Source organism: Zalophus californianus, chromosome 14 (genome assembly GCF_009762305.2).
Source record: "Zalophus californianus isolate mZalCal1 chromosome 14, mZalCal1.pri.v2, whole genome shotgun sequence".
NCBI classification, from domain to species: domain Eukaryota; kingdom Metazoa; phylum Chordata; class Mammalia; order Carnivora; family Otariidae; genus Zalophus; species Zalophus californianus.
In genome coordinates, this window is record NC_045608.1 from 77,392,805 (window position 1) to 77,417,707 (window position 24,903).

A 24,903-nucleotide genomic window follows, 5' to 3' on the forward strand; every position below is an offset into this window, starting at 1 on the left:
ATTCTCTGCCAGGGTTGCTGGTGCTCTTTCAGAGAGTGGCTGCAAGCTCAGCCTGGTTCTCCTGGTGGGGAAGATGCTGAGCTCAAGGTGACTGGCCGCGGGCATGCAGCATAAGCAAGAAAGAAGACTATTATTGCTTTGGTGTTGGAGATAATCTTGTTCCTACAGTATCACTTATTGTACCCTGCTAGAGACCACCACGTTAATCATCCGATGAACTGTATCACGGATCAGTAATTCCTGTGACTTGTTTTCTCTCTCTCTCAGTGGCTGGTTAAGTGCAAGGTCGTTTTTAAAGATACATCAGAATTCAGACAAAGGAACAACCCTCAGTGTCATACTCAGGTACATCCTCAGCCGCCTTACAAGGTAAGTCTGTTTGTCTCATCTCTTAATTCATTATTGCTGTGTAATCATTTATTACTTGTTAGTCCTTAGCCCTCTTTTGAAACAACTTTCAAAGAAAAATAAACCGACAGACGTGGTTTTCTTCATAAAGTTGATTTTTGCTGACTTAATGGCTTTTGCCAGTAGAAAATACCAATTTTTGTGGCATTTATCCTAATAGACTTTGACCTATATTAAACCAGCAAAAACATCCTTTTCCTCAGCTGATGGGCAGCAGTTTTCAATAAATGTACTGTCAGGTTTCCCTGGAATGTGTATCCAACGGGAGAAGGTGCATGGCTCCTATAAATTGGTAGTAATTGGGTCCTGTAACTCAGAGTACTAAGGGTAATGATAAAAATAAAATAAGATATAATAAGGAGGGCGCCTGGGTGGCTCAGTTGGTTAAGCGACTGCCTTCGGCTCGGGTCATGATCCTGGAGTCCCGGGATCCAGTCCCGCATCGGGCTCCCCGCTCAGCGGGGAGTCTGCTTCTCCCTCTGACCCTCTTCCCTCTCGTGCTCTCTATCTCTCATTCTCTCTCTCTCTCTCTCTCAAATAAATAAATAAAATCTTAAAAAAAAAAAAGATATAATAAGGAGAGGGGCAGGTGATGCTTGAGACAATGGTGCTTCTGCTCAGAGGGAGGCGGGGAGGACGTGGTCCTTGTTACAAACGTGTGGATGGTTGGGGCCGGAGGGGATACAGTTCTGGGATGGAGTATGGGGTCAGTGGGAGGGCGGACAGGTTGTGAGGCAATGAGACCCACACTCTGCTTAGGTAGAAGAGGAAATTTCAACTCCCACAGCCCAACGTTCCTTTTGGACCTTCTCTAAACCATGGCTTGTTGCTGGCTGAACTGGAGCCAGCTCTCATCACTTAGGGTCCATGCCTCTTTTGTCACACTTCATTGTCACGGAACAGGAAGGAGGGTCTGGACACCGTCTTCTGGGCTAGTAAAATGGAGTGCGTAAGATCTGACTGCAGCTGGTCTGCCTGGTCTTGCATTCTGGCTCAGTCCTCTGCCAGCTATGTGACCCCAAGGAGGTGTCTCAACCTTTCTGCGCTTGAGTTTTCTCATCTCAGAAATGGGAAGAATAGTGGCACTCATGCCACTAGACTCTTGTGAAGATGAAATGAGAGAACATGTGCTAAGAGTAGAAACGTGTGTGACACGTAGTAAGCACAAGCTGCCATTATTAACTGTTGTTGCTTCTTACACCTTGTAACTTTTCTGGTAAATAGGTTAAGAATGAGTCTGAGCCAGGGAAGAGACCTCTGCTGATGTCTTTTCGCCATGACCTTTGTGGTTTCTTCCAAACACTATTAAATCTAGCCCTTGTCCTGCCCGCTTGACAGAGTGCTTATTCTTTCAATATCTTCTGGGTAAATTGGCACTGGGGTTAGCCTATTCTACCCTGTGGTCTTCTGTAGAGGGACTGGTTTTAGTAAGAGATGCTGATGGGTTGTTAGGGGGTGGGGCATGGGATCCCATGGCTTGGTGGGTTCTGCCTGGGAAACCTGCTTCAGAAGAAAAGTCCTAGAGTGAGGGATTGAAGAGCGGGAAGTGTTTTAGCGGGAAGATAAAGCAGTAGTAGGGGCAGGAAGAGAGAGAGAGAGGGAGAGAGAGAGAGAGAGAGTGTGTGTGTGTGTGTGTGTGTGTGTGTGTGTGTGTGTGTGTGTGTGTGAGGCCTTATGGGGCAAGATGGCTGCAAGGATCCCATGAATAAATTATTGCAATATCTGGGCAGGACAGCAGATTTGGACTGGTGATTGGCATTGGGAATGGAGAGATGGCAAATCAAAGACACTCAAATTTTCCAGCCTGAACGACATGGCGGATGGTGATAATGTTCTTGAGATAGGGAGCTCTGGGAAAGTGGCAGATTGAAGCCAGGAAGAGAGAGTCTAAAGTGGGACAAAACTTTGTTGAAAAATCAGAGGAAGCATCATCAATCGAGTTGGAACTCACTCTCTAAGGTAAACCCAGTGAGAAAGCAGCCATACTCCTAGCCACTTTGATGTTCTCATTCTTGTTGGCAAAACCCACTGTTATTACTCAATTATAATTGATTGCTTGCCTCCTTACTTCCAAGCGGACTGGAAGTAAGATCATTTGTTCACTCACTCTTTCTGTATTTGTTGAGGGCCCCCTGTGTGCCAGGCACTGTTGTAAGCTCTGGGGACTCAGCACTTAATAACCGTGCAAATGCCTTCTGGCCTGGGGGTTATGTTCTAGCGAATAGAGATAGACGATCAACAAATAAATATGCAACATTAAGCTGCAACATGCAAATACATTTCTAACAGGTCAGTGATGGTAAGTGTCACAAAGTGTTAATTGGAAGACGGAGGCACCATGCGGTCTTCCTCTGGAAGGGTCGTCAGGGGAGGTGACATTTGTCAAAGGAAATAAAATAAGGTTCTAAGCAAAGAGAACGCTGTGAGGGAAGAATGGCCTACATGGGGAGTGGGTGCAGAGAAGGGGACACTGTTGGTGTGTTTGGAAGACCACAGAGAGCCTGCTGGAGTGGAGGGAGCAGTTAACTTGGAGAACAGAAGGGAGTGAGTTCAGAGAGATGGGGCTGGAGCTCCATGGCCCGGCCTTAAGGACTTTCTATTTTATTTGGAGACCAGAAGGCTTTGGGGGATTCCCGGAGGGGAGTGGCATGGTCAGATTTACATTTTCCAAGAATCACTCTGAGAATAGACAGCAAGAGGACAAGGGCAAGAGTCAGGCGACAGCTGAGAGCTATCGTGGCTTTAAGAAAATGCGAAAACCCGGCTTCCAGGGGTCAAGCAGAACAAAGATTATGTAATGAGAAACAAGGGGAGTAGATGTTCCAGACCCTTAAAACTGTGTGATTATTCCAATCAGGAGCCACATTTTAAAAATCAGGAGGGTTTTTTATAGGTAAAGAAATTACTGGTAAAAATGTCTGACTGTAAAACTAATGATGTAATGTATGGTGATTAACATAACATAATAAAAAAAAAAGTCTAACTGTAACAGAAGGTTATACACTAAAAGTAAGGGTACCCATTCCAGTCTCACTCCCACAGGACACCTTTGCTAACAGTTTCTTGTGAATTCTTGCCGATACCTTCCGTGTATTTATATGCATTAGGGGTTTTTTTTCCCCATGAATAGGATTATACTATATGCCGCACTATTTTGCATGTAGCTTTTTTGCACTTAATGATTAATGTTGGCATGTGTCTCTCTCTCCGCATGAAAGGACCCACCTCACTGACTTCAAAGGTTGCCTGGGACGGTGATGTGTGGGTGGATTATTAGGAGTTTAACCTGTCCCCATTAATGGGCATGGTGGTAGTTCCAAGTTTTTGCTATCTTAGACAAAGAATACAATGTCTACACATTTTTGTGCACTGTTGTGAACATGTTTGTGGATAAATTCCTACAAGTAGAATTGGTAGTTTGGTGCATCTCACATTTTGATGGACGTTTTCCAATTTACCTTCCTGCCCACCAGGTATGAGAATGCCTGCTTCTCGCACCTCTTAAAACAGCCGAAGGTGTACTTCTTAATCTTTGAAAACCTTGACTTTAAACCTTCCAGAAGCTTGGACAAAAATGAACAGCATTTACATTTACCTGATGCTTTCGATGTTTCCCACTGTTTTCTTACTGATCTCATTTGGTTCTCAAAAAATCTTAGGAGGCAGGAATCATGAGCCTCCTTAAAATAAGGAATTATTATTCCCCCGTTTCCATAGAAGAGGGAAGAGGGAAGTTATATGATGTTCTCAGTATGAAAATTTAGATAAAACTAGAAAGCCCATCTCTAGCTTTGCTCCTCAAGGTGAGACCCACCCCAGCAGCCTCTGCCTCGCCCCCCGCGGGCCCCAACTCAGAGGCTGCTCTGGGGAGGATGAAGCCTGGACCCTGCTCCCTCCTGAGGGCATCTGACCTGAACTGTGGTTCTGAGGGGAGCAGGGGTGGACTTACTCTCCCCGGGGAGGTGACAGATGGTGGGAAGGGAGGCTTGGGAGGCTTGTGGGAGCAGCTGCAGGGCAGCCTGGTCAGATGGCTAATGTGGCAGGGCCCAGGCCCAGGGAGGGCTCCGTGGCTGTTGTCTGAGCTGATCGGGGGAGACACGTCTTGGCACCGTTGGCAGCCCTTTCTGTCTGACTGTGATCTGCAATTCCTGCCTGCTCTCTGCATGCCCGCAGCCCTCTGGCCTACCAGACACATGCTAGGAAGGATGCTATCATCGTGGGGAGGACGGGAGGCCAACAGGCCCAGGGCCCGTGCAGACCAGAGACTGGGTGCTGCCCGCCCCCTCCCCCCCCCAGTCCTGCCCTTCCCATCTGTCACAGCCCACCCCGCGCCCTGGTGCCCCCACTGAAATGTTCGGAGCCGCTGCTGGGCCATGTGCTCTGCTCTGAATTTCTAAATGTGTTCTTTTAAAAGATGGCTGGGGTCCTAGCTCACCCAGAATCCATGCCAGGACCGTGTCCCTCTCCCCGCTACAACCTCACGTCTAAACTCGAGGCCAGTGAGGTCCCATAGGTAGCCACCCGACAGGTGGCCCACGGACGTGTGGACGAGTAGTAAATGTACACACCTGATTCGAAAGATGTAGTCAAAGAAGAAAGGATGTTAATCAGCTCACTAACTCTTTAGACTGATTACCTATTGAAATAACATTTTGGATACATCGAGCTCTCTAAGGGTTTTTAAATTATTTTAAAATTCATTGTAGCTGTTTCTTTCTTTTTTTTTTTTTTTACGATTTTATTTATTTATTTGACAGACAGAGAGCGGGCACAAGCAGGGCGAGTGGCAGGCAGAGGGAGAAGCAGGCTCCCCACTGAGCAGGGAGCCCCATGCAGGACTCGCTCCCAGGATGACAAACGTGGCTGCTAGAATGTATACACTAGGTGGCAGATGTGGCTCGAATTCTGTTTCTAAAGGACACCTGTGCCTTTTCCCCCCATCATCTTTGTAGCTGCTTCAGGTCCTGCTTGGGACGAGGTAGGGTATGAAGGAAGGGAAGGAGAAATAAAGAACAGGAACCGATGTCTGATCTCAGCACTGCGGTAATGGCTGGGCCCCCTTGGACAAATCGCCCACACTTAGAGCTGTAATTTCCCCATCAGTCAAATGGAGGTAGTATTTCCCTGAAGGAGTGTTTCGAGGTTTAGAAATATCTGAGAAGCTCCTAGCACAGTGGTCAACATGCTCCACTTGCTCAATGACTAATAGTATTTTTGCATCCACAGCACCGGAGCTGGCTCAGGGTTGGGGGCTCGTGATTTTTTACCTAGGAATGTAGGAGTGTTTGTGGTGTGGGCGGGGAGCCGGTCGCCCACCCAGTACAATCTGGTTTGGAGCATCTCTCTCGCTCGCTCGCCCAGGAGACCGAATGGAACCACTGTGGAGAGTCACCTTCTCTCCCCCGGCTCTTCCTGCCAGGTTGCAGCCTCTTCACCTGTACTCGGTGTGCCTGTTGGTTGGCTTGTTCTCCCTTGTTCCCTGGGGACCTGTCTGGGACATGCCCAAGTTCCACCTGGATAACTGCCGGCAAGTGTGGTGGACAAATCTGCTGTTGCTCAATAATTTCCTGTCGGTCCGAAACGCGGTGAGTCCCCTGTTAGGGGCTAGCGACAGGCAGGTGGGCAGGGGCAAACGCCGGGTCTCCCTTCACGTGGTTTGGCGAACTTTCCAAGGGCCAACCCCAGTCTGATGCCCTTTCTTCTGGCATAGTCTCTGGAGTAACAGCGAAGCCATAGTAAGGTGGGCTTCGGGCAGGGAGACTAGCCCCTTAGGATGGGTGAGCGTTACCAAACCAGTCCTGGCAGGGAGGGTTGCTGCGACAAGCAGAGGGAGGGAGTAGTGGGCATTGCCCACCGACCATCTAGGTGCCTGTCCCGGATGCAGCCGGCCTTGCCCCGTCAGGGTTCCTGTTCCAGCCCGTGTCACCCCATGGAGAAAGGACACTTTCTTCACCTCCACGCAGACAGCCTATAATTGGGATGGACCACTGCGCTGCACCTTCGCCATAATGAATTCTTCTCCATTTCAAGCCACAGCCTCTGTATATATGGGGTGGTGGCTTCCCCAAAGCCCTCCTATCCTCATAATGACGTTGGAGTAAACGCAAGTGAAATTGCTGTAATTAAATCATGTCACTGACGTTTGCATATGCCTGGAAGGCAAGGCTGACAAGAGAATCGCTAAAGCGTGGCTAATCTCTGCGCGTAACTACTTACCAAGGGGGTGGCTGCCCTCCATTAGTCAGTGCCCGGCGGCTCGGACAGGGTGTCCATCACAGCCTAACCGCCTTCAGAGGGGCCCACGTCTGGGACAGGGCCCATGGAGGACAGGCTGGCCTGTTCACCCAGATGCAGACTGGCTCGGGCCATGCAGGGGCAGCGGGGGGCCAAGGACACGAGCCAGCCGCCTCTTGGAGGCAAAGCCTGCCTTAGGTCCCCGAAAGCAGAAGTGTGAGGCCTGTCAGGCCTTGAGTGCTCACAGATTGGCCCATCGCGGGAACTTCTTTCTAGCGGGGACAAGAAAGGATGTCACCTGCCCTGGATAAGTCTGGTGGGGGATTGGAGGGAACGAGGAGCCTTTTATCTCTGAAGCCCTGGAGAGAATTGCCCCAGGAATCTCCTGACATTGAAGAAGAAATACAGGTAACTGCCTCCTTCCACACAAAGGCGGACAGCCTCTGCAGCGAGGTGGCTCGGGCCAGAGGACCGCCTGTCAGGCTCGCGTGGGAGCTCTGCGCCTTCCCAGAAAAGCTCGCCTGGAGCCAGGCGTCCAGTCTAAGTGAACACGCTCCTCCCCTGGAGGCCGGGAGGGCCGGCAAGGCAGGGAAGAGGGCACAACATGGACTCTGACGGCACCAAAACGATGGTTGTTCCTTACATTCAGGTCATGGGATGGCATTGAGCTCCCACAAGGGTGCCGGGAGCTTAGCTCTTACTGCTTTTTTTCAACAAGCGAGAACACTTGCCCGCATTTCCATGTTGTAAGCGGGCAATAATAATCCCCACCACCCAGGCTTGTTCCCGGATTAAATGAGATGGGGTACCTGAAATACCTGTAACTCAGAATTCCTTTCTCTTCCCACGGAAATCCACCACCTGCCGCCCCACCCCCCAGCTGCTCAGTGAATTCCTCCTCCAGCTCCAGGAAGGTGAGACAAAGTGGGGTGCCCCATGAGCGAGGGAAAGGGGTCACCTCTGCTCCTCTCGTTTCAGTGTAATGGCTGGACGTGGTACCTCGCCAACGACTTTCAGTTCCATCTCACCACACCGGCGATCTTCCTCATCCACGGAAAGTGAGTTTCCCCGGGACAGGGGTGTCTCCCCGGGACAGGGGTCTCTCCCGCGGAACTCTCAGCGAGCCCTGCAGTTCTGGGCACAGCAGCCTTTACAGTTTAGGAAACAAACTTTTCAGAACAGTCTGGACACCACATCCTCCACTGTTTACCTTCCTCCGCACCCTCCTCTGATCTTTGTCCCACTCGAACCCCCCTGTGTTTTGGCAGAGTGGCAACCCGGGTGTATTAATATCCTGTCTCAGCTTTTTCCACTTAACGGTCTCTGTAAACATTGCCACATAGCGACATGATCTGCATACTTGTCAGTTTTCGGAGTAATAAACCATTTTTGTGGTTGGCCATCTAGGTTAGTTCCAGTTTGTCATGACTCCAAATGACCCCTTGATGACTGTCTTTGAACATACTACGTTTCCACTCTTCTTCATTTCCGTGGGGCCCCATTTCAAGGTGGAATTACTAGGTCAGAGGGTAGGCACAATTTTGGGGTGCTTGTTGCATATTGTGTGATTATACTCCAGAAAGAGGGAGGTAATTTACAGTGCCCCAAGCAATGCATCAGTGTACCTGTTCCCCACATGGGATATTTGCTACCTTAATTTTTGTTAGTTCTAGAAAAGCTTAAGGCCTCAATAATTCATGAGGAGACTTATAGCTTGTGGATTATCCATGCCATATTTTATTTTTTAAATAATTTTTTAAATATTTTATTTATTTGACAGAGAGAGTGAGACAGAGAGAGAGTGCAAGCAGGGGGAGTGGCAGGCAGAGGGAGCAGGAGAAGCAGACTCCCCGCTGAGCAGGGAGCCCGATGTGGGACTCGATCCCGGGACCCTGGGATCATGACCTGAGTTGAAAGCAGACGCTTAACCGACTGAGCCACCCAGGCGCCCCTCCATGCCATATTTTATTTTATTTTATTTATTTATTTTTTAAAGATTTTATTTATTTATTTATTCATGAGAGACACACACACAGAGAGAGAGAGAGAGAGAGAGAGGCAGAGGGAGAAGCAGGCTCCCAAGGAGCAGGGAGCCCGATGTGGGACTCGATCCCAGGACTCTGGGATCATGACCTGAGCCGAAGGCAGACGCTTAACCATCTGAGCCACCCAGGCGCCCTCCATGCCATATTTTAAAAGATGTTTCTTTTTTTGTTAAAATACGTGTTCTATTTAAGAAACAGTGGAAGGTGATAGGATGAAGAGAGGGGAAAACCATCACCATCAACCCATCCCTCGCTCAAGGAGAAGTGAATTCCATGTTAATATCTTTGTGTTTATTTTTCCAGTGTTTTTTTCTGCATAGCTTTTTTTTTATATGAAAGGATTCTGTATCTCCACGTTAGTATCTTTCTTTTAATAGTTTTTTGACATAAGCAATTTATTATATTATTTTACTTCTAAGTAAATATCATTTTAATGTGTGCATCACATTCCATTCCATGAATGAACTCTAGTTTACTTATACCTTCCCCTATTGTTAAATACTTGGATTATTTCTGATTTTATGCTTTTATAAATAAGAGTCTGATCAGTATTTTCAGGGTAACCATTTGTCTCCAGCTCTGATATTTCTCTAGAATGCATATCTTAAAGGGGAATTACTAGGTCAGAGAGCATGAATGTCTTCCAGGATCTTGAAGCATAATGACAAATTGCGTTCCTTAAAGGTCTATCAATATTCAGTCCTCTGGCCATCTAATTGCACTTTTGCCAACATGGAATGTTAATAATAAAACAAAACAAAACACAAACCTCGTTATTTTGATATGTAAGAAAACATTCATTTTTCACATCTAACTTGCAAGTCTTCGATTACTAGGGATGCAGCTGAGTTCTAAATATGTGTTGACCAGCTCTGCATCATGGTTTCCTGTTAATGCTCTCTGTAGGACAGACCTTTAAACCACAGGCTGACCCAGGATGTTGCCCATTCCAGCCACATGTGAACATTCAAGCATCCTGGGCAAGGGAAATGCATTCTAATTTTTTAAAGATTTATTTATTTATTTATTTATTTATTTATTAAAGAGTTTATTTATTTGACAGATTGAGAGAGACAGAGAGAGCACAAGCAGGGGGAGCAGCAGAGGGAGAAGCAGCAGAGGGAGAAGCTCCCGCGGAGCAGGGAGCCCGATGCGGGGCTCGATCCCAGGACCCTGGGACCATGACCTGAGCTGAAGGCAGACACTTAACAACGGAGCCACCCAGGCGCCCCAAGATTTATTTATTTTAGAGAGAGAGAGAGAATCCCGATTTTAACTTAATTAAGAATTAAGCACCTAAAAAAAAAAAAAGGAAAATCTGCTCTTTCACATATCTTAAATACACACTGCTTTCTAACTTTAAATGCAAAGAGGTGCTTGTTTGTTTGTTTGTTTGTTTTACTAATCATTAAAAAAAAAATGTTCCATGGATTTCACTAAGCACAGAGGCAGTTTGCTGGGATCGTGAGTTTGGTCAAAAGACATGGGTTCAAATCATGACTGGTAAGTCACTAGCTAGGGGACCTAGGGTAAGTTGCTAGACTCTCATCTTCAATCTTTGTCTCCATAAAATGAGCTGGTAGTGCTTCACATCAGGGTTGGAGGACAAAGCAAGGTCGTACACGTGGGAACCAGCACAGAGCTTGCCTGTCAGTAATGTGCGACCACATGTCACTCAGCTACCTGTTATTCGAGATGCCATGTCATCATCATTGTCCCCAGCTGCTGTCCCCTCCCCAAGCAGGGGAGGCCCCTTGCCCCTCCCAGTCTTGCAGGGACTGGGGGAGGGGTGGCTGGACAGGGCCACTGTGAGTGTCTGCTCCTCCCCTAAACCCATTCAGGGGTGGCCATCTCCCTCTCTTCTCTGTACCATCCCTATTCCACAGAGGGTCCCCTTATCTGGGCAATCAGTCCCCTTCCTTGGCTTCTCTAAACACCCTTTCCAGAAGGTATTGGTGGTGAGCAGGTGTTAACAAAGGCTTCCCACTTTGAAGGGTCTGAGGTCCTCTTGCTTAGCCTCACCCCTTCCCCCACACTTCATGTTTCACCCCTTCTTACTTCCACTCCTCTGAGGTGGGTGAGAGGGTGTGGAGGCATGAACAGATGCCCGATGCTGGGGTGGGGGTGTCTGTCTCTGTATGACTGCTGTGGGGAGAGCGGGGAGGTCCAAGTGCTCCCCCACCCAGTCTCCTGAAACAAAAGCATCTGAATCAAACGGCCTATTTTCTCCGAGTGGGGGTTGGGGTGTGGGGAGGACAATTTTTGATAGCATAACCGAACTGATACGAGCCTATGAGATTGAAATAAAATCTGGTAATAAGATGGAAATGAGATCTAATAATCACATTGCTATTTGTTTTGGAAATGGAGATTTAAAAAATTAGCTCTGAACCTCCTCTGGGGGAAAGACCTACCCCTTGATGCCTGCTTAATTGATACTCACATCTCCCAGGATGAAATCACTGAGAGTGGTGGGGATTAGGACCTCCTCCCCTCACCCTACTGTGGATCAGGCGAGGAAGGTGGACAGGAGGTAAAGGTGGCTTCGGGATTCCGACCAAGACACGGTCCCCACCCCCCCACCCCCCCAGCCCCTTAGAAAGGGTGGGCTGATTTCGGGAGCACTCCTGGGTCACTGATCTCTCCTGCTGCTAGGGGCGGGGCTCCCGGAGCAGCAGCTGAGACCGGCTCAGGCCCACAGGGCCTCCCCTGGGGTGTACTCTCCCTCCCACAAGGCAGTCAAACCCTGACAGCTCCCTCAGGGGAGGGTGAGCTGCCGGGCCCCGCAGAGCCGGGCTGACCCATTCTCTGTTCTCCGGTGCTGTCACAGGCCTCGGCTCTGGGCTGGACTGTGGCTGCTCGAAGGGCTCCGGAGTCCTTGGCAAGTGCCTACAGGACCAGGTGGATCAGGTGTGAGGCCTCAGCAGGCCCGGCAGCCCTGGCAGAGGAGAAAGGGCAAGCCTCTACAGGCTTCCTCAGGGTGGCATTTGCAGCAGGATGTGCCAATTGCGGGTCCAAGTATTTAGTGAAGAAATAGCCAGAGAAATCCTGTAGGGAATTCTGGCCGGGATGCTGGGGACTGACAGGTTTGCAAGGAAGACACTCTGCCATTCTGCTATTCCTTCCTCCTCTTGGCCTATGGCCTCTGAATGGACCTTTTTGAGGGACCATCCCTCTTGAGAGAATGGGGATGGTGGTCAGTGCTCGAAGCTCTGGGACTTTCTCAATCCCATTGGCCCAGGAGTAGGCCCCTCAAAAAGCCAGAAAATATAGCCACTAACCTGAGTTGGCAGAGGGAAGCCTTTGGCACTGGGCCATTTGTGCTGTGGTCAAAGGCCCTGATGAGCGGCTCAGGTCAGGGCTCTGGAGGACAAAGGACTAACAGGAGGTAAGGCAGGGCATGTTGTCTGTTTTGGCCCCTATGTGTATTCGCTTGCTGTAGCTGCCATGACAAAACCATACACTGGGTGGCTTAAATAGAAATCTATTTCCCTCATGGCTCTGGGGATTAGAAGTCTAAGATCATGGTGTCAGCAGGATCGGTTTCTTCTGAAGCCTCTCCCCACGTCTTCACATGATCTTCCCTCTGTGGTTGTCGGAGTCTTAACCTCCTCTTCTCGGAAAGGCACCAGTCAGATTGACTGAGGACCCATCCCGATGACCTCATTTCACCTTAGTTACCAATTTAAAGACCTTATCTCCAAATAGAGTCACATTCTGAGGTGCTGGAAGTTGGAATTTGAGGGGACACAATCCAGCCCATAACAGTCTATGTCAGGAGACTTTGTTAGTTTTATTATAGCGGGGAGACTTGTCTGACTCCTGAGAGGAGGTGCCGAAGATTGGGCTCAAGTCCCCCAGGGAGTTAAACAAATATTTACTTGGGTGGATGTGGGTTTTTATTGGATGGCCTGACCGGATGACTTACCACCCGCCTAAGACAATGAATTCTTAGTACTCCCCAACTCTAGAGCTACTGGGGGCCTACTTGAGTGTCCTTGTGACTTAGGAGCCCTGGACCCAATGTCAGCATCTTTCCTAGAGGCCGTCGTGGAAGACAGATTTCAATCCCTCAGCTAAAAACCAGCCCTATCCAAGCTTGCCGCCATGCAACTACATTTAGCTCCTAAACGGTGGGAGGTATAAAAGGTAGGGTTTTCTCTTTAGAGAACACACTCATATAGAATGCTAGTAATTCAAGGAGGGCAGAACTAGATGGTCTGGCAAATGGCACAGTAAATAGACAGCATTGTTGCCATAACTTCCCAGCCCACGCTCACAGCAGACATCACTAATCAATCAAGCACCACTGAGCTAACTAATCCTTCTCCATTCCAAGCATTGACACTAAACTAGAATTGGCACTCTGGATTAAAATCGTTTGCTCCCTGCATCACTCATGATATACGAATGGCACCTTCTCCCTTCTGCATGAAGAACCATGGCAACTTCAAGCAGTGGAATGGGCTTGTCAGAGGCATCATCCAGACAGGGTTGTGCCTGGACAGTCTTGCACCTGTGTTTGACATTTCTTCTCTACCACTGCAGATCGTCTTGGTCCCAGCCCTCACAATTCTGAGTAGGTGCAACCAGACATTGCCTTGCTCCGAGCCTGTGTCTCTAAATCTCATTCGCTGCCCCAGAACCTCCTACATACTACAGCTGGGACTCCTTCAGGACTTCTCTTGGCCTTAAACATGCATAGTCCCTAAGTGTGACGGCATTGACATTTGTGGGGCCACCCTTGACCCATGGGGGATAGAAGACACTAGAAAAGGCTTCTTTCTTTCATATCCCAAGACAGCTTTCAGGTGCATTTCATAAGGCTCCATAGAACATTCTGGAAGAATGGAGCATTAGTCACTTTCATAGTGCATCCTCGTATTAGCTTTCCCTGCTTCCCTGTTCTACACCCCAACCCTCATTCCTCACCCCCTATCAGCTACCAGCACCCAGATATTTGTCTCAGATTGCACCTGGGTGGGGGAAGAATCCCTGGCTCCCCCTTATGCTATTCCCCTCCCTGCATCCTCCGGGCCTGACAGTCATTTCTCTCTTAAATCAACTACCACTTATATCCATATAGTGCCGTATGGGTGGCAAGGGACATTCCCAAGCATGGTCTCATGTTGAGCTGCATGGTGAATTTCAGGGTGAAGATGATGAAATTCAAGTTCAAGGTCCTGCGGAGGGTCGCACAGCCAGTAAATGGTCAAGTTTAAAGGCTAACCCGGTTCTCTAACTCCAGCCCACTCTGCCACGGCTGCCCCCACATCAGGCTCTCTCAATGGCAGCCCTAGCAGGAAGTGCCTCTGATTGCCAAGCTTTCAAATCTTTCGTGGCCACAAATTTTGCGGTGACGGACACTGAAGAGCTCTTCTGTCCATGCCCTCTCTTTGCAGAAGTAAACATGTCCTCGTCCTCCTCGGGGCCACGCTGTTCTTGGCATCTTTCACCGCCACAGCTCTGCTCACACTGGCTTATAGCCTTCCGGTCGCAGCTCCGTCAGAAGCAAGGTAACCCGCAGTTCCCAGCCTGCTGCTCTCGGCTTGCCTGCCCTCCGAACGGCCAGGACCTCCCAGGGAGGGCTGCTCAATGAGTGCCAGGCTCTTTGCGCTGTGTGCATTGGCTCGTGGAAAAACTGGGTGGGAAACGTTAAGCCTGGATGGGAAAATTGATTGCGTTTTTGTTTCCAAACTTCCGAACCTTTCAACTTGCGCTGGGGCGGAGCGGGGGTGGGGGTGGGGGGTGGGGAGCGGTCTTCTCTGAAAGTACGGGGAACACACACGGCTGCCCATTGAAATGCTTCTTGGAGGAGAGGAGCGCCCCCACGTGGCCGTATTGGGTTTCTCCTTCAGTGGCGAACTTGTGCTTGGAAGCTCTTTATTATTGGCCGGAGAGATGGAAATTTAAGGAAGTTGGGGTTATCCCTTGAAAGTCATAGGGCCAGTAAGTGGCGCAGGTGTGAGTGGAAGCTAGGATCCTAACCACTATGCTCTTTTGCCTCCCCAGTGAGGTATAGATAACGATTCTTCCTTATAACCACCCTGTGTATCACATGGGGAGAAGTGGTTCGATTTCCTGCTAATCCCTTCCCAGTGCAGCAGGCAGACTGATACAAATGGCAATCAGATCCTTGCAGCAGGCAGAGTGATACAAATGGCAATCGGATCCTGTCAGTCACCTTCTCAAATTCCTCGCGTAGCTGCCCAGTGCTCTCAGAGTAAAATCCCTGTCTGACTTCATCAATCACTCGCCTATGTGCTGGCTCTGGACCAGGCACACTGGCCTTCTTACCTCCACGCACCCAGCATGCTCCCTCTTCAGGCCTTTGCACTTGCTGTTCCCTCACACTAGAATGCTTTTCCTTTAGAATCCAGATCTTGGCAGGTCTTTCCTACAGGTGTCAGTGCAAATGTCATTTCTCAGAGCGGCCTTCGCTGACCTCCCGATGTAAAATAGCCCTGAGCCATGTCTGGCACAGTGCTCACTATGTATTTGTGAAGGGAATGAAAGAATGAATGCATGCACGAATGAATGAAGACACCTCAGGTTTTTTGATCAGGGGAGCACCATGCCCTTCCCATCATGTCCTCGTTTTCTGTGGGTACTGCCAGGTGACTGAGGAAGAAGCGCATTCCCGTCTAGCCCAGCGGTTCTCAATTCTGGAAGCACATGAGACTCACTTGGGGAGCTTTTAAATCCAAGGATGCTTCCAGCAAGCACCATCTCAGACCCCTTGAATCACAATCTCCAGGGACGTGGCCCAAGCAACCAAATTCTGTAAGAGCTTCCACGACGAGGTTCACTCCTGAGAACCAGATTTTTAGAACTATCCTGATGTACCAGCTACCAGAAACAACTATTTAAAAGGAACACGGTCGTCATATTTCCTCAGGATCCAGGGTGGAGGGGCCCAAGGGAATTTGGAATTTTAGCAAGACAGCTATGGTCTAAGGCGTTACTGTTTGTGGATCATTAGTGAGGAAATGAACAAGTGTACCCCACATTTTCTTTTGGACTTGGCTGATTGCACCAGTGGACATCTGAGAGATTCCTTTTTTCAGGTCCAAATCAAACAGACCCTTTTGCCTTCTGTTCTTGTGTTTTTCAGTGAAAATGTGACTGTGTTGTATTTCTCGGAGTATTACACTAAGCCCTACTGCAGATACGGGCCATTCCTCGTGGGCCTCTTTCTGAGCATTTTCATGCACCAAAACCACCAGGCAAACATTCTTAAAACCAAGGTAAGCTTGCCCCATTCCTCACTGTAAGGGCTGGGTCTCCTTGGGACTGGAGTGGCCCATTTGGCTAGGCTCGTCAAAAGCCATGGGCAGGGATCAGACTGCTCAGTACTTTATTGGGCTGTAGTGTGTTAGCAATGTTTCTTGGTGCTAGAGAATAAGAGAGACCTTATCTTCTTGCCAGAGCCTGATTCTCTGCTTTCCTCACTGAGTGCCTTTAAGAAAGCTCCAGAAGTGAAACGCAGTGGTGTTCGATCCATTGGAGTCTTGGTACAAACCCAGAGGACTCACTGATATGTGAAAAACACACCCAGTGAGTTTTCGCACTGGCAAAGCACTCTTCCGGAAGGGCATGGTTACTTTTTAGTAGCACAAGCTCCTTGGTTTCTATAGACAGGATTCTTGGTCAGATTCAATGGCTCCATCTGGGCATCAAGACACAAGGTGTCTAAGGGGAAAGGAGCTGTCACTTTGTCTTCCAGGTAAAATTGCTTCCCTGGCTCCTTTGTGGGTAATCCTTCTGGTTCGCCATCCAACCTCATTACTCAAGCCGGAAGCCTGTGTTCATCGTTGACACGTCCTCCTCATTGACCCCTCCTCCCAGGCAATCCTTCACCAAGCCCCCTGTTGTTTCTTTGGCTGTCCTCTTAGCCTATCCAACTAACCGCACTGAAGCTCTTCTCATCTCTTGCCTGGACTTCTTGTCTTGTCCATCTCAAATCCACCCTTGGGGCAATCTATTTAAAATACTACGTTGGTGTTGCCCTTGAACTGTGCAAAAGCTCTTCATACGGCTTTCATTGACCCATAAGACCTTGAGGGTAGACTATGTCTTACTCACCTCTGAATCCCCAACATCTGGTTCTGAAATCACTGAAGGCACTTAGTAGATGAATGAATGAAAGATAATGTGCTTTTCAATGGACGAAGGGCCAAGAATTCCTTTGCACTCTTAGGGTACAGTGATAGCCCCAAATCTTCTCTGCTAAACCCTACCTTTGTTTGCCTAGGTCTTGTGGGTGCCTCACCTAGATGCTCCAGAGAAGAGGCCCTTGTCTTTGGAAAAAGTTGTGTTGTTCACGGTAGCAACAGGAGGAGATAGGGCTTCACTAGACAGAATGGATGTACAAGGGCCACATGACTTTTCCTGTAGGTTGGAGTTTCCCCTAAAAATGCACAATTCAGTTGTAGATTACAGCAGAGTGCCATTAAAGAGGTGCTTTGGTGTCATCCAGGTTCCAGGGTGCCCAGGGAGCAGAGGGTAAACCTGAGATGATGACAGAGCGTGTGCGAACACTCCAGGGGTTGAGTCAGGACCAGGGAGTATGGAGCCAGAACACAGGTCAAGCTGAGCTGGAGAAACAAGGAAGGGATGGGTAGACCAAAATTAAACCTCTAGAAGCCAGAAAATAAGAACACAGAGTCCAAGCTTGAGGCAGCTGGGGCCAATGCCCTATGCTGGGAATGAGATGAGGTAGGGTGCATTATCAGTGAAAGAGTGAAGGGGATCCTAGCCTAAAAGAGGGGGCTTGTGGAGACCCCCCAAGGAAATGCCTTTACTCCCATGTAGCCAGAGCCTAGCGCAGGAATCTGAGGCCAAGGAGGGGAGAGCTTCTCCTTAGAGACTAGACAGTAGACTGATAAGATGCTAGTTCAGTCATCATAGCAACTTGGGAACTGGAACAGAGAAGCAAGAGAGATTCTTGGAAGACAGGTGTGGGTCTAAAAAGGTCAAGTGAGGTGACATAAGATCTAAGATCTTGAACTGAACCCAATAATAGAATTTAACCCATGGGGCTCTTCTCTGAGCTGGAAAGTTCTCCATTCTCCCATTCCTGCTGCCATTTTATGACCCCAATGACTAGGGTGCAGCCCAGGTACAGACCTGTGCCAAAAGCCCTTGCGTTGTTGGTGGGGCACAGAACCAATCCGGGAGCCTTATTAGGTTAAGGAACAGAATGGGAGGTCAGGAGTGGGTTAGAACATTATCTTTTCTTTTTTCCCTTCTAACTTTCATTTAATAGTTATTTGAGATTCACAGCAAGTTGCGAAAATAGTACAGAAGGTCTTGTGTACCCTTGACCCAGGTTCTTTCACTGGTAACATGCAACCAAGAAATTGACATTGGAACAATCTATAGGTCTTGGAGCCACCAGTTTTATGTGCACTCAGTTGTGTGTGTATATAGTTTTGTGCAATTTTAGCACATGGAGAGTGGTGTAACCACTACCACAAGCAAGGTACACGACTCTGCTGTCACCACAATGATCTCCCTTGTGCTGACTCTTTATGGTCACGCCGCCCACTCTCCCCTACTCCACCCCAACCCTAGCCCCTCATAACCACGAGTCTGAACCTTCTCTTTTAGTCAAAGTTGGGCACCGATGGAGGTCTACAAATAGATACCCGAAGTGACACTGATAAGAGAAAAACTGAATTAGTGCAAAAGGAAGTAAATATGCCATGTCCACAATGGGCTTGACCCACGTCTCTCCTTTCTCTGTAGGTGCAGGCCGTGCTGGGGTGGATTTGCTCCCTGTCTACCCTGTTCATAGTGGTCGCCCTGGCGTACGTGGTGGATGACAGCCCTGCCACCTCTTCGCCTGCCGCTGCTCTGTACCAGGCCCTCCACCGGACCCTGTGGGCGGCAGCTGTGGGCTGGGTCATGCTGGCGTGTCAGGAAGGCTATGGAGGTACGATGCGGCACAGGCTGCTGCCCATGGGCTCACGCCGTGTCCCTTCAAAGACGACAAACGTGAAAACATGGCGTACACAGAGGAGCTTTTTTATTTGCTGGAGTGGTTGGTGAATGGCTGATATTGACTCAAAAACAGCAACTTGTTTATGTCGTGGGGGAGAACTGCCCGCATAATCTGTTTTAGATTTTTACCCTGGTTTATGTACAAATGCAGGTTCTGAAAGAAAAGTCTGCAGCCTTTCCAATGAAGCTAGTTTAGAAGCTAGAGGAGGAAGACAGAGTCACGTAGTGAGAACGAAATACCAGTGCTGGAGACAAAAGTTCTGGTCACACTCACCCTGGGCCTCAGTTTCCTCGCCTGAGGGTATATAGACCGAGTAATTCCCAAGATCCCCTCAGCCCTTTGCTAAGCAGAGAAACTGTCTCTACTGAGTCCGGCTGTCAATGTGTGGGAAAGTCAAGCAGACGGGGCTTAAATGGAAAGAGATTTTCTCCAGATTAGAAATGTCTAGTTGTAGAAAAATTAAGTCAGCAAAGAACACAGGTAAACCAAACACAAAAGAACATTCCTAAAGCAAACATGTTTGCTGTTCATGTTGCGAGCTACAATTGGGCTCCAGTCAACTACTAATCACATTAAATTAATGTTGCTAATTCAGATATTATTGGTTTTATAGTTTTATGGTCACTCTATTATCCTTTTTTAAGATTTTATTTTTAAGTAATCTCCACACCCAACCTGGGGCTCGAACTCACAACACCAAGATCAAGAGTCACACATTCTACCAACTGAGGAAAGTGGTAGTCAGTTCATGCAGGGTCTTCACGGCCATGGGGAAAAATCTGGATTTTATTTTAAACGTCATGTAACATCATCTGACCTGTGATTTAAAAGATTACTTTAGATGTTGCATGAGGACGGTAGGACAGCAAGAAGGAGAGCAGAGGGACCAACAGATCTGTTCGGAAGCTACTGGAGCAGTCCGTGGAGGAGGAATCCATGGTGGATTCGATGAGGGGGTTCACGGAGGAGATGGGGAGAAAGGGTTCAGTTTGAGATAGTTTTAAGGATAGATTGGCAGCACCCCGTGGGATATGGGAGAGAGAACAGAATCTGGGATGGCACCAAAGATTTTGTCCTGAGCAATTGAAACAACTCGAGATGAGGTTCATGGAAAGGAGAGACAAGTTTTTTCTTTTTCTTTTATGTTTTCTTTTCTTTTCTCTCTCTGTCTCTCGCTTTCCCTCTTTCTTTCTTTTTTTTATTATTTATTTTCTTTTTTAAAGATTGTATTTATTTATTTGAGAGAGAGAATGAGAGAGAGAGAGAGCACATGAGAGGGGGGAGGGTCAGATGGAGAAGCAGACTCCCTGCTGAGCAGGGAGCCCGATGCGGAACTCGATCCCGGGACTCCAGGATCATGACCTGAGCCGGAGGCAGTCGCTTAACCAACTGAGCCACCCAGGTGCGCCCCCCCCTTTTTTTTTTAAAGATTTTATTTATTTATTTGACAGAGAGAGAAATCATGAGCAGGGGGAGTGGGAGAGGGAGAAGCAAGCTCCCTGCTGAGGAGGGAGCCCGGTGCAGGACTTGATCCTAGGACCCTGGGATCCTGACCCGAGCTGAAGGCAGACGCTTAACCATCTGAGCCACCCAGGCGCCCCCTTTCTTTCTTTCTTTCTTGCTTGCTTGCTTGCTTGCTTGCTTTTCTTGGCTTAAAACAAGAGAAATTGATTCTCTCATAGTTCTGGAGACTAGAAACCCCAAATCAAGGTGTTGGCAAGGTCCTTCCAGAAGCCCTGTGGGGATCTGTTCCATGCTCTCTCCGCCCCCCACCCCCATGGCTGCCGGCAAGCCCCGAATTCCCTGGCCCATGTGTACATCACTCCAATCTCTGCCTCTGTCTTCACATGGCCTTCACCCAGTTCCTCTCCTCTGTGTTTTTTTGTCTCCTTTTCTGTCTCTTACAAGGACACTCATTTTTGGATTTGAGGCCCACTCTATTCCAGGATAATCTCATCTCGAATTCCTTACCTTCATTTCATCTGCAAAGACCCTCATTCCAAATAGAGCAAGGTTTCAGGTGGACCTAGCTTTGGGGAGACCACTCTTTAACCCACTACAGAGAGCAGGAAGTCCTCTGCAGAGAGGGATGTCTCATTGTACTTCATTTGAATTAATTTATATTAAATAGCTCAAAGTGGGTAGTGGCTACCATGTGGGACAGCACAGTTCTAGAAGTTATAGCAAGTTACAGAGTATTTGTCCTGAAAGGGACTAGAAGCTGGCCAAACGCAAGCTCCTCCATAACAGATGACAAGTCCCGGGCCTGGTGATGCCACTGCCTTGTCCCAAGGCCCAGCAGATCCGGTGCTGCATCTGGAGCCAGAACCGAAGCTGGCGGAAGGACTTCGCACCTCGTCTTACACGTGGCATGTCTTGTGCTCCGGGCGACTGTAAACTCTATATTAGCATCTCTTATTTTTTTCATACTCCCACAAAGGGAAGTGTTTTTTGTTTTTTCGTTTCGTTTTCTCTTGTCTTTGTTTTGGGCACATTCTCTTAAAAATGAGAAGAATAAAGACCTTCTTAGAGGAGGTTCACATACTCAGGAGTGGGGCCCCGAGGGAGCGGGGATGGCCCCGCGGAGCCAGAGAGGCACCCGAGGCTCCATAAACCACACTGTCGGTTCCCTCCAGGTGTGGTGAACTGGCTGCTTTCTTGCCGGCTCTGGACTCTCCTGGCCAGCATCAGTTACGCTTGCTACTTGGTGCACCCGATCCTCATCATGCTCTACAACGGGCTTCAAGAAACGCTGATTCACTACACTGACACCAACATGGTGAGTCCCTGCTCTCGGCTCTGGTGTGACTGTGCTGTCCCTTCTCTGCTGGAGCCACAAAGCCACTGGCTGGGGGAGTAGCGGGTTCTGTTGTTGTTGCGAGGAGCCTGTTGTCCTTTGTTTTGTTTGAGGGAGGGCTTCAGGATAATATCTTTCTTTGATTGTATTTTTTCTCGTTTTAATGTTCAGGGCACTCTGTCCTACAGATGCATTTCGTACAGCCAGGAATCTGGTAGTAAGATTGCATCATCCACTCTGCCCCTTTTTCTCTCCAGTTCTATCTTTTCTCTGGACACTGTTTGCTGACCTTCGTCATTGGGCTGGCCCTGACGCTGTGCATTGAGAAACCATGTCAGGAACTGAAGCGGCACCTGCTTGGACCAATGCCTGCAGGGCCATGAATGTTCTGGTAAAACCCGGAAGAATGGATGGTTTCATTCTGCTGATGATGAGCAAAAGCAGGCGTGGCCTCGTTTATGTCATGGATGTTTGTCCCCCTGGCAAGGCGTGTGAATCTGATTTTGTGAATGTTTAAGATATACAACTTCTCTGTGCTTAATACATGAAAGAGTTCTGAGTGTTTACTATATAAAAGGGTTCTGTGATAGCCTACCTAGTAGCACAATAATCACCCTCTGATGTACCTTTTCAGAAAAAAAAAAAGCAAACAACAACAGAAAACAACCTGGATTTTTGGGGTCTCGTCCTCCATGTATTTTCTATACCTATGATCATAGGAAAACCGAAAACCTAGCAAATTTAATGCAATTTGGGTTATAATGTTCACTTTTCTTGGTAAAAATCACAGTGTATAGTTTTTCACATCATAATTGTCTTTGTGTTATCATGATACCTTTGTAGACTTGTAACTTTATCCTGGCGCCTCAGGATTGTATGACCCACTGGCATGCACAATTCATGAGTGCATTGTGACAGGCCTTCCAAACATTATCTATTTTACAGTGTGGTCCCTGTTAGGGGTTGACTGTGTCCACTGAAAAAGATACAAAGTCCAAATCCTCTAGTACCTTAGAATGTGACCTGTTTGGGGGTTAGGGTTTTACAGAGGTAATCAAGTTAAAGTGAGTTCATGGGGGGAGGTGGCCCTAATCCAGTATGACTGGTGTCCTTATAAAAAGGGGAAATCTGGACATAGAGACAGATCTGCACATATGGAAGAAGGGGTGAAAATGTACAGGAATAAGGCAGCCACCCACAAGCCAGGAAACACCAAGGATTGCCGGCAGACCCAGAAGCCAGAGGAGGCGAGGAAGGATGGTCCCCTGGAGCCCTCAGAGAGAGCACAGTCCTGCCGACACCTTGAGTTAGGCCTTCAGCCTTCCAGAACCGTGAGATGATACACATCTGTTGTGGTAAATCAGCCAGTGTGCGGTGCTTTGTTACAGCAACCCTAGCAAAGGAATACAGTCCCTCAACAAAACTCCCAGTGGAGAAGCAGGAGACCAGAGTGAATGGCTTCCAACCCAACCCCTCCGTTTGCAGCAGCAAGGCCCAGAAACGGAGAGATTTTATAAGGCCAGGGTGCCCCGGTTGTAGGGCGTGTGTTCCTTCCTGGGTGTGTGATTTCACGTTAACCATCCCTACTCACATATGCTCGTCACTTATAACAACACTCTCATGTACTTGAGAATCAAAGGATTTATTAACAATCACAGGGAGCTACAAGGAGCTAATTAGCACAGAATGCTCCCCACCTCTGTATGCACTATTTCTCTCCAAGTGGATCTGCTAGGAGGACCACTGCGGGGGGCAGGGGTGGAGAGGGCTGCTAACCTCAAATCCTTCAAAGGGCAGTTGATAGCTAACCTTGTGTTTTTCCAGCTCATCTCAGGGGCCACATCTCCCAGAGGACTGGTCTATTCTGCTGGCAGAATCTGCTGTGAGTGAGGAGACAAGTCCCCGCCTGGCATGTTTAGGATCTGTATTAGAATGCACCAAGTTGGATCTTTGGGCAACCCCAAAGTTCATGGGATTCTTGGGAGCCCCCTGACAGCTGTTTTGGCATCTGACCCCTCTGACTTGGGCCTCAGAGAGGATCGTGAGGGTGGGTGGCATTTACAGGAGGAACACTGCAATCCGGACAGATGCCAGTGGGAAATGACTCTCCTGCCAACATTGCTGGGCAGTCAAATTGCCAAGTGCTTCTAGTTATGAGGCTAGAACCCTGGGGCCCACGGAAATAGCTTTCATAACTACTAGCGACATTGCTTTTGAAAGTTTTTTTTAATAAGAAAAAAATACCCTCTCCACTATTGCAATTTCATAAAATATAAAGTAGGGATAGAGAAATCCAATTTTGTTCTGGCTTTGGTTTCGATCTGGAATTCCCTAGGAGTTTAAGATTTATAGAATATGGGGACCTTCTTTGGATTCAGAAACGAACTGTAAAAAAGCCTATGACATTTATGAGACAGTTGAAAATTGGAACACCACCTGGCTATTCGATGACATTAAGGACTTAACTAATTTTTTAATGTGGTCATGTTTTGGTATTGTGGTATTGTGGTCATTTTTTTTTAACAGCCCTTATGTTTTTGATGCATACTGAAATGTTTATGGACAAAATGATAAAATCTGGTATTTGCCTCAAAATAGTATCAGGAGGAAGTGGGATAGATGAAACCAGACTGGGCGTGTAGTGATCATTTTTGAAGCTGGGTGATGGGTATGTGGCACCTCATTATGCTGTTTTTTTCTATTTTTGTGTATAATAAACTCAAGCAAATAATAATTATAAACTTGTGCAAATTTATAGAGGCAGCAACATCAGCACAGAGTAAGCATCCATTGATGGGCCCCTCCTCTAATTCTCCCTAAATTCTGAAATCCATGTTTCATCCCCACATACCAGCCCCTGGATAAAAATAGTTCATATCGACACTATAGTCACCCCCAGCAGATCTAAAGGCACTCCAGCTCTCCTGAAGTTCCTCCTGACTGGTCTTGGGAGAGTCCAAGAATGTCTTGCTCGCTTGTCTTGTAAACACCTGGACCCTCCTAGCTCCTTTTTTTTTTTTTTTTAAGATTTTATTTATTTATTTGACAGAGAGAGACACAGCGAGAGCGGGAACACAAGCAGGGAGAGTGGGAGAGGGAGAAGCAGGCTTCCCGCGGAGCAGGGAGCCCGAAGTGGGACTCGATCCCCGGACCCTGGGATCATGACTTGAGCCGAAGGCAGATTAACTACTGAGCCACCCAGGCGCCCTCTAGCTCCTTTTTTAATGGCGCTGGCTCTCCTTAGAGCTGTGCCCTCCCCCCATCCTGCCCTCAGACTGCTGAGAGCTGCTGGCGGGGCCAGTGCCTCCTTCACCTGCTGGCCCCACTCCACTCTTCAAAGCCTGCCGCCTTCCCCTGACTTCTCTGGGCAGGAGGTGGGCTGCGCTGGTTGGGTGCTCAGGCCACTGTGTCCA

The 24,903-nt window shown here is 48.3% G+C and overlaps 1 protein-coding gene across 1 annotated transcript in view; it reads left to right on the forward strand.

Annotated features, from left to right (window-relative positions):
• LOC113912754 (O-acyltransferase like protein) overlaps positions 1 to 24,173 on the forward strand; it is a 61,773-nt gene extending 37,600 nt beyond the window's left edge. The window contains exons 7-14 of the mRNA XM_027576433.2: positions 268 to 369; positions 5,828 to 5,993; positions 7,621 to 7,700; positions 14,090 to 14,203; positions 15,802 to 15,934; positions 18,438 to 18,624; positions 21,330 to 21,472; positions 21,748 to 24,173. Coding sequence (XP_027432234.1) covers positions 268 to 369; positions 5,828 to 5,993; positions 7,621 to 7,700; positions 14,090 to 14,203; positions 15,802 to 15,934; positions 18,438 to 18,624; positions 21,330 to 21,472; positions 21,748 to 21,873 — 1,051 coding nt within the window. The 3' untranslated portion in view covers positions 21,874 to 24,173. The remainder of the gene's footprint in view (positions 1 to 267; positions 370 to 5,827; positions 5,994 to 7,620; positions 7,701 to 14,089; positions 14,204 to 15,801; positions 15,935 to 18,437; positions 18,625 to 21,329; positions 21,473 to 21,747) is intronic.
• Positions 24,174 to 24,903: the final 730 nt, after the last annotated feature.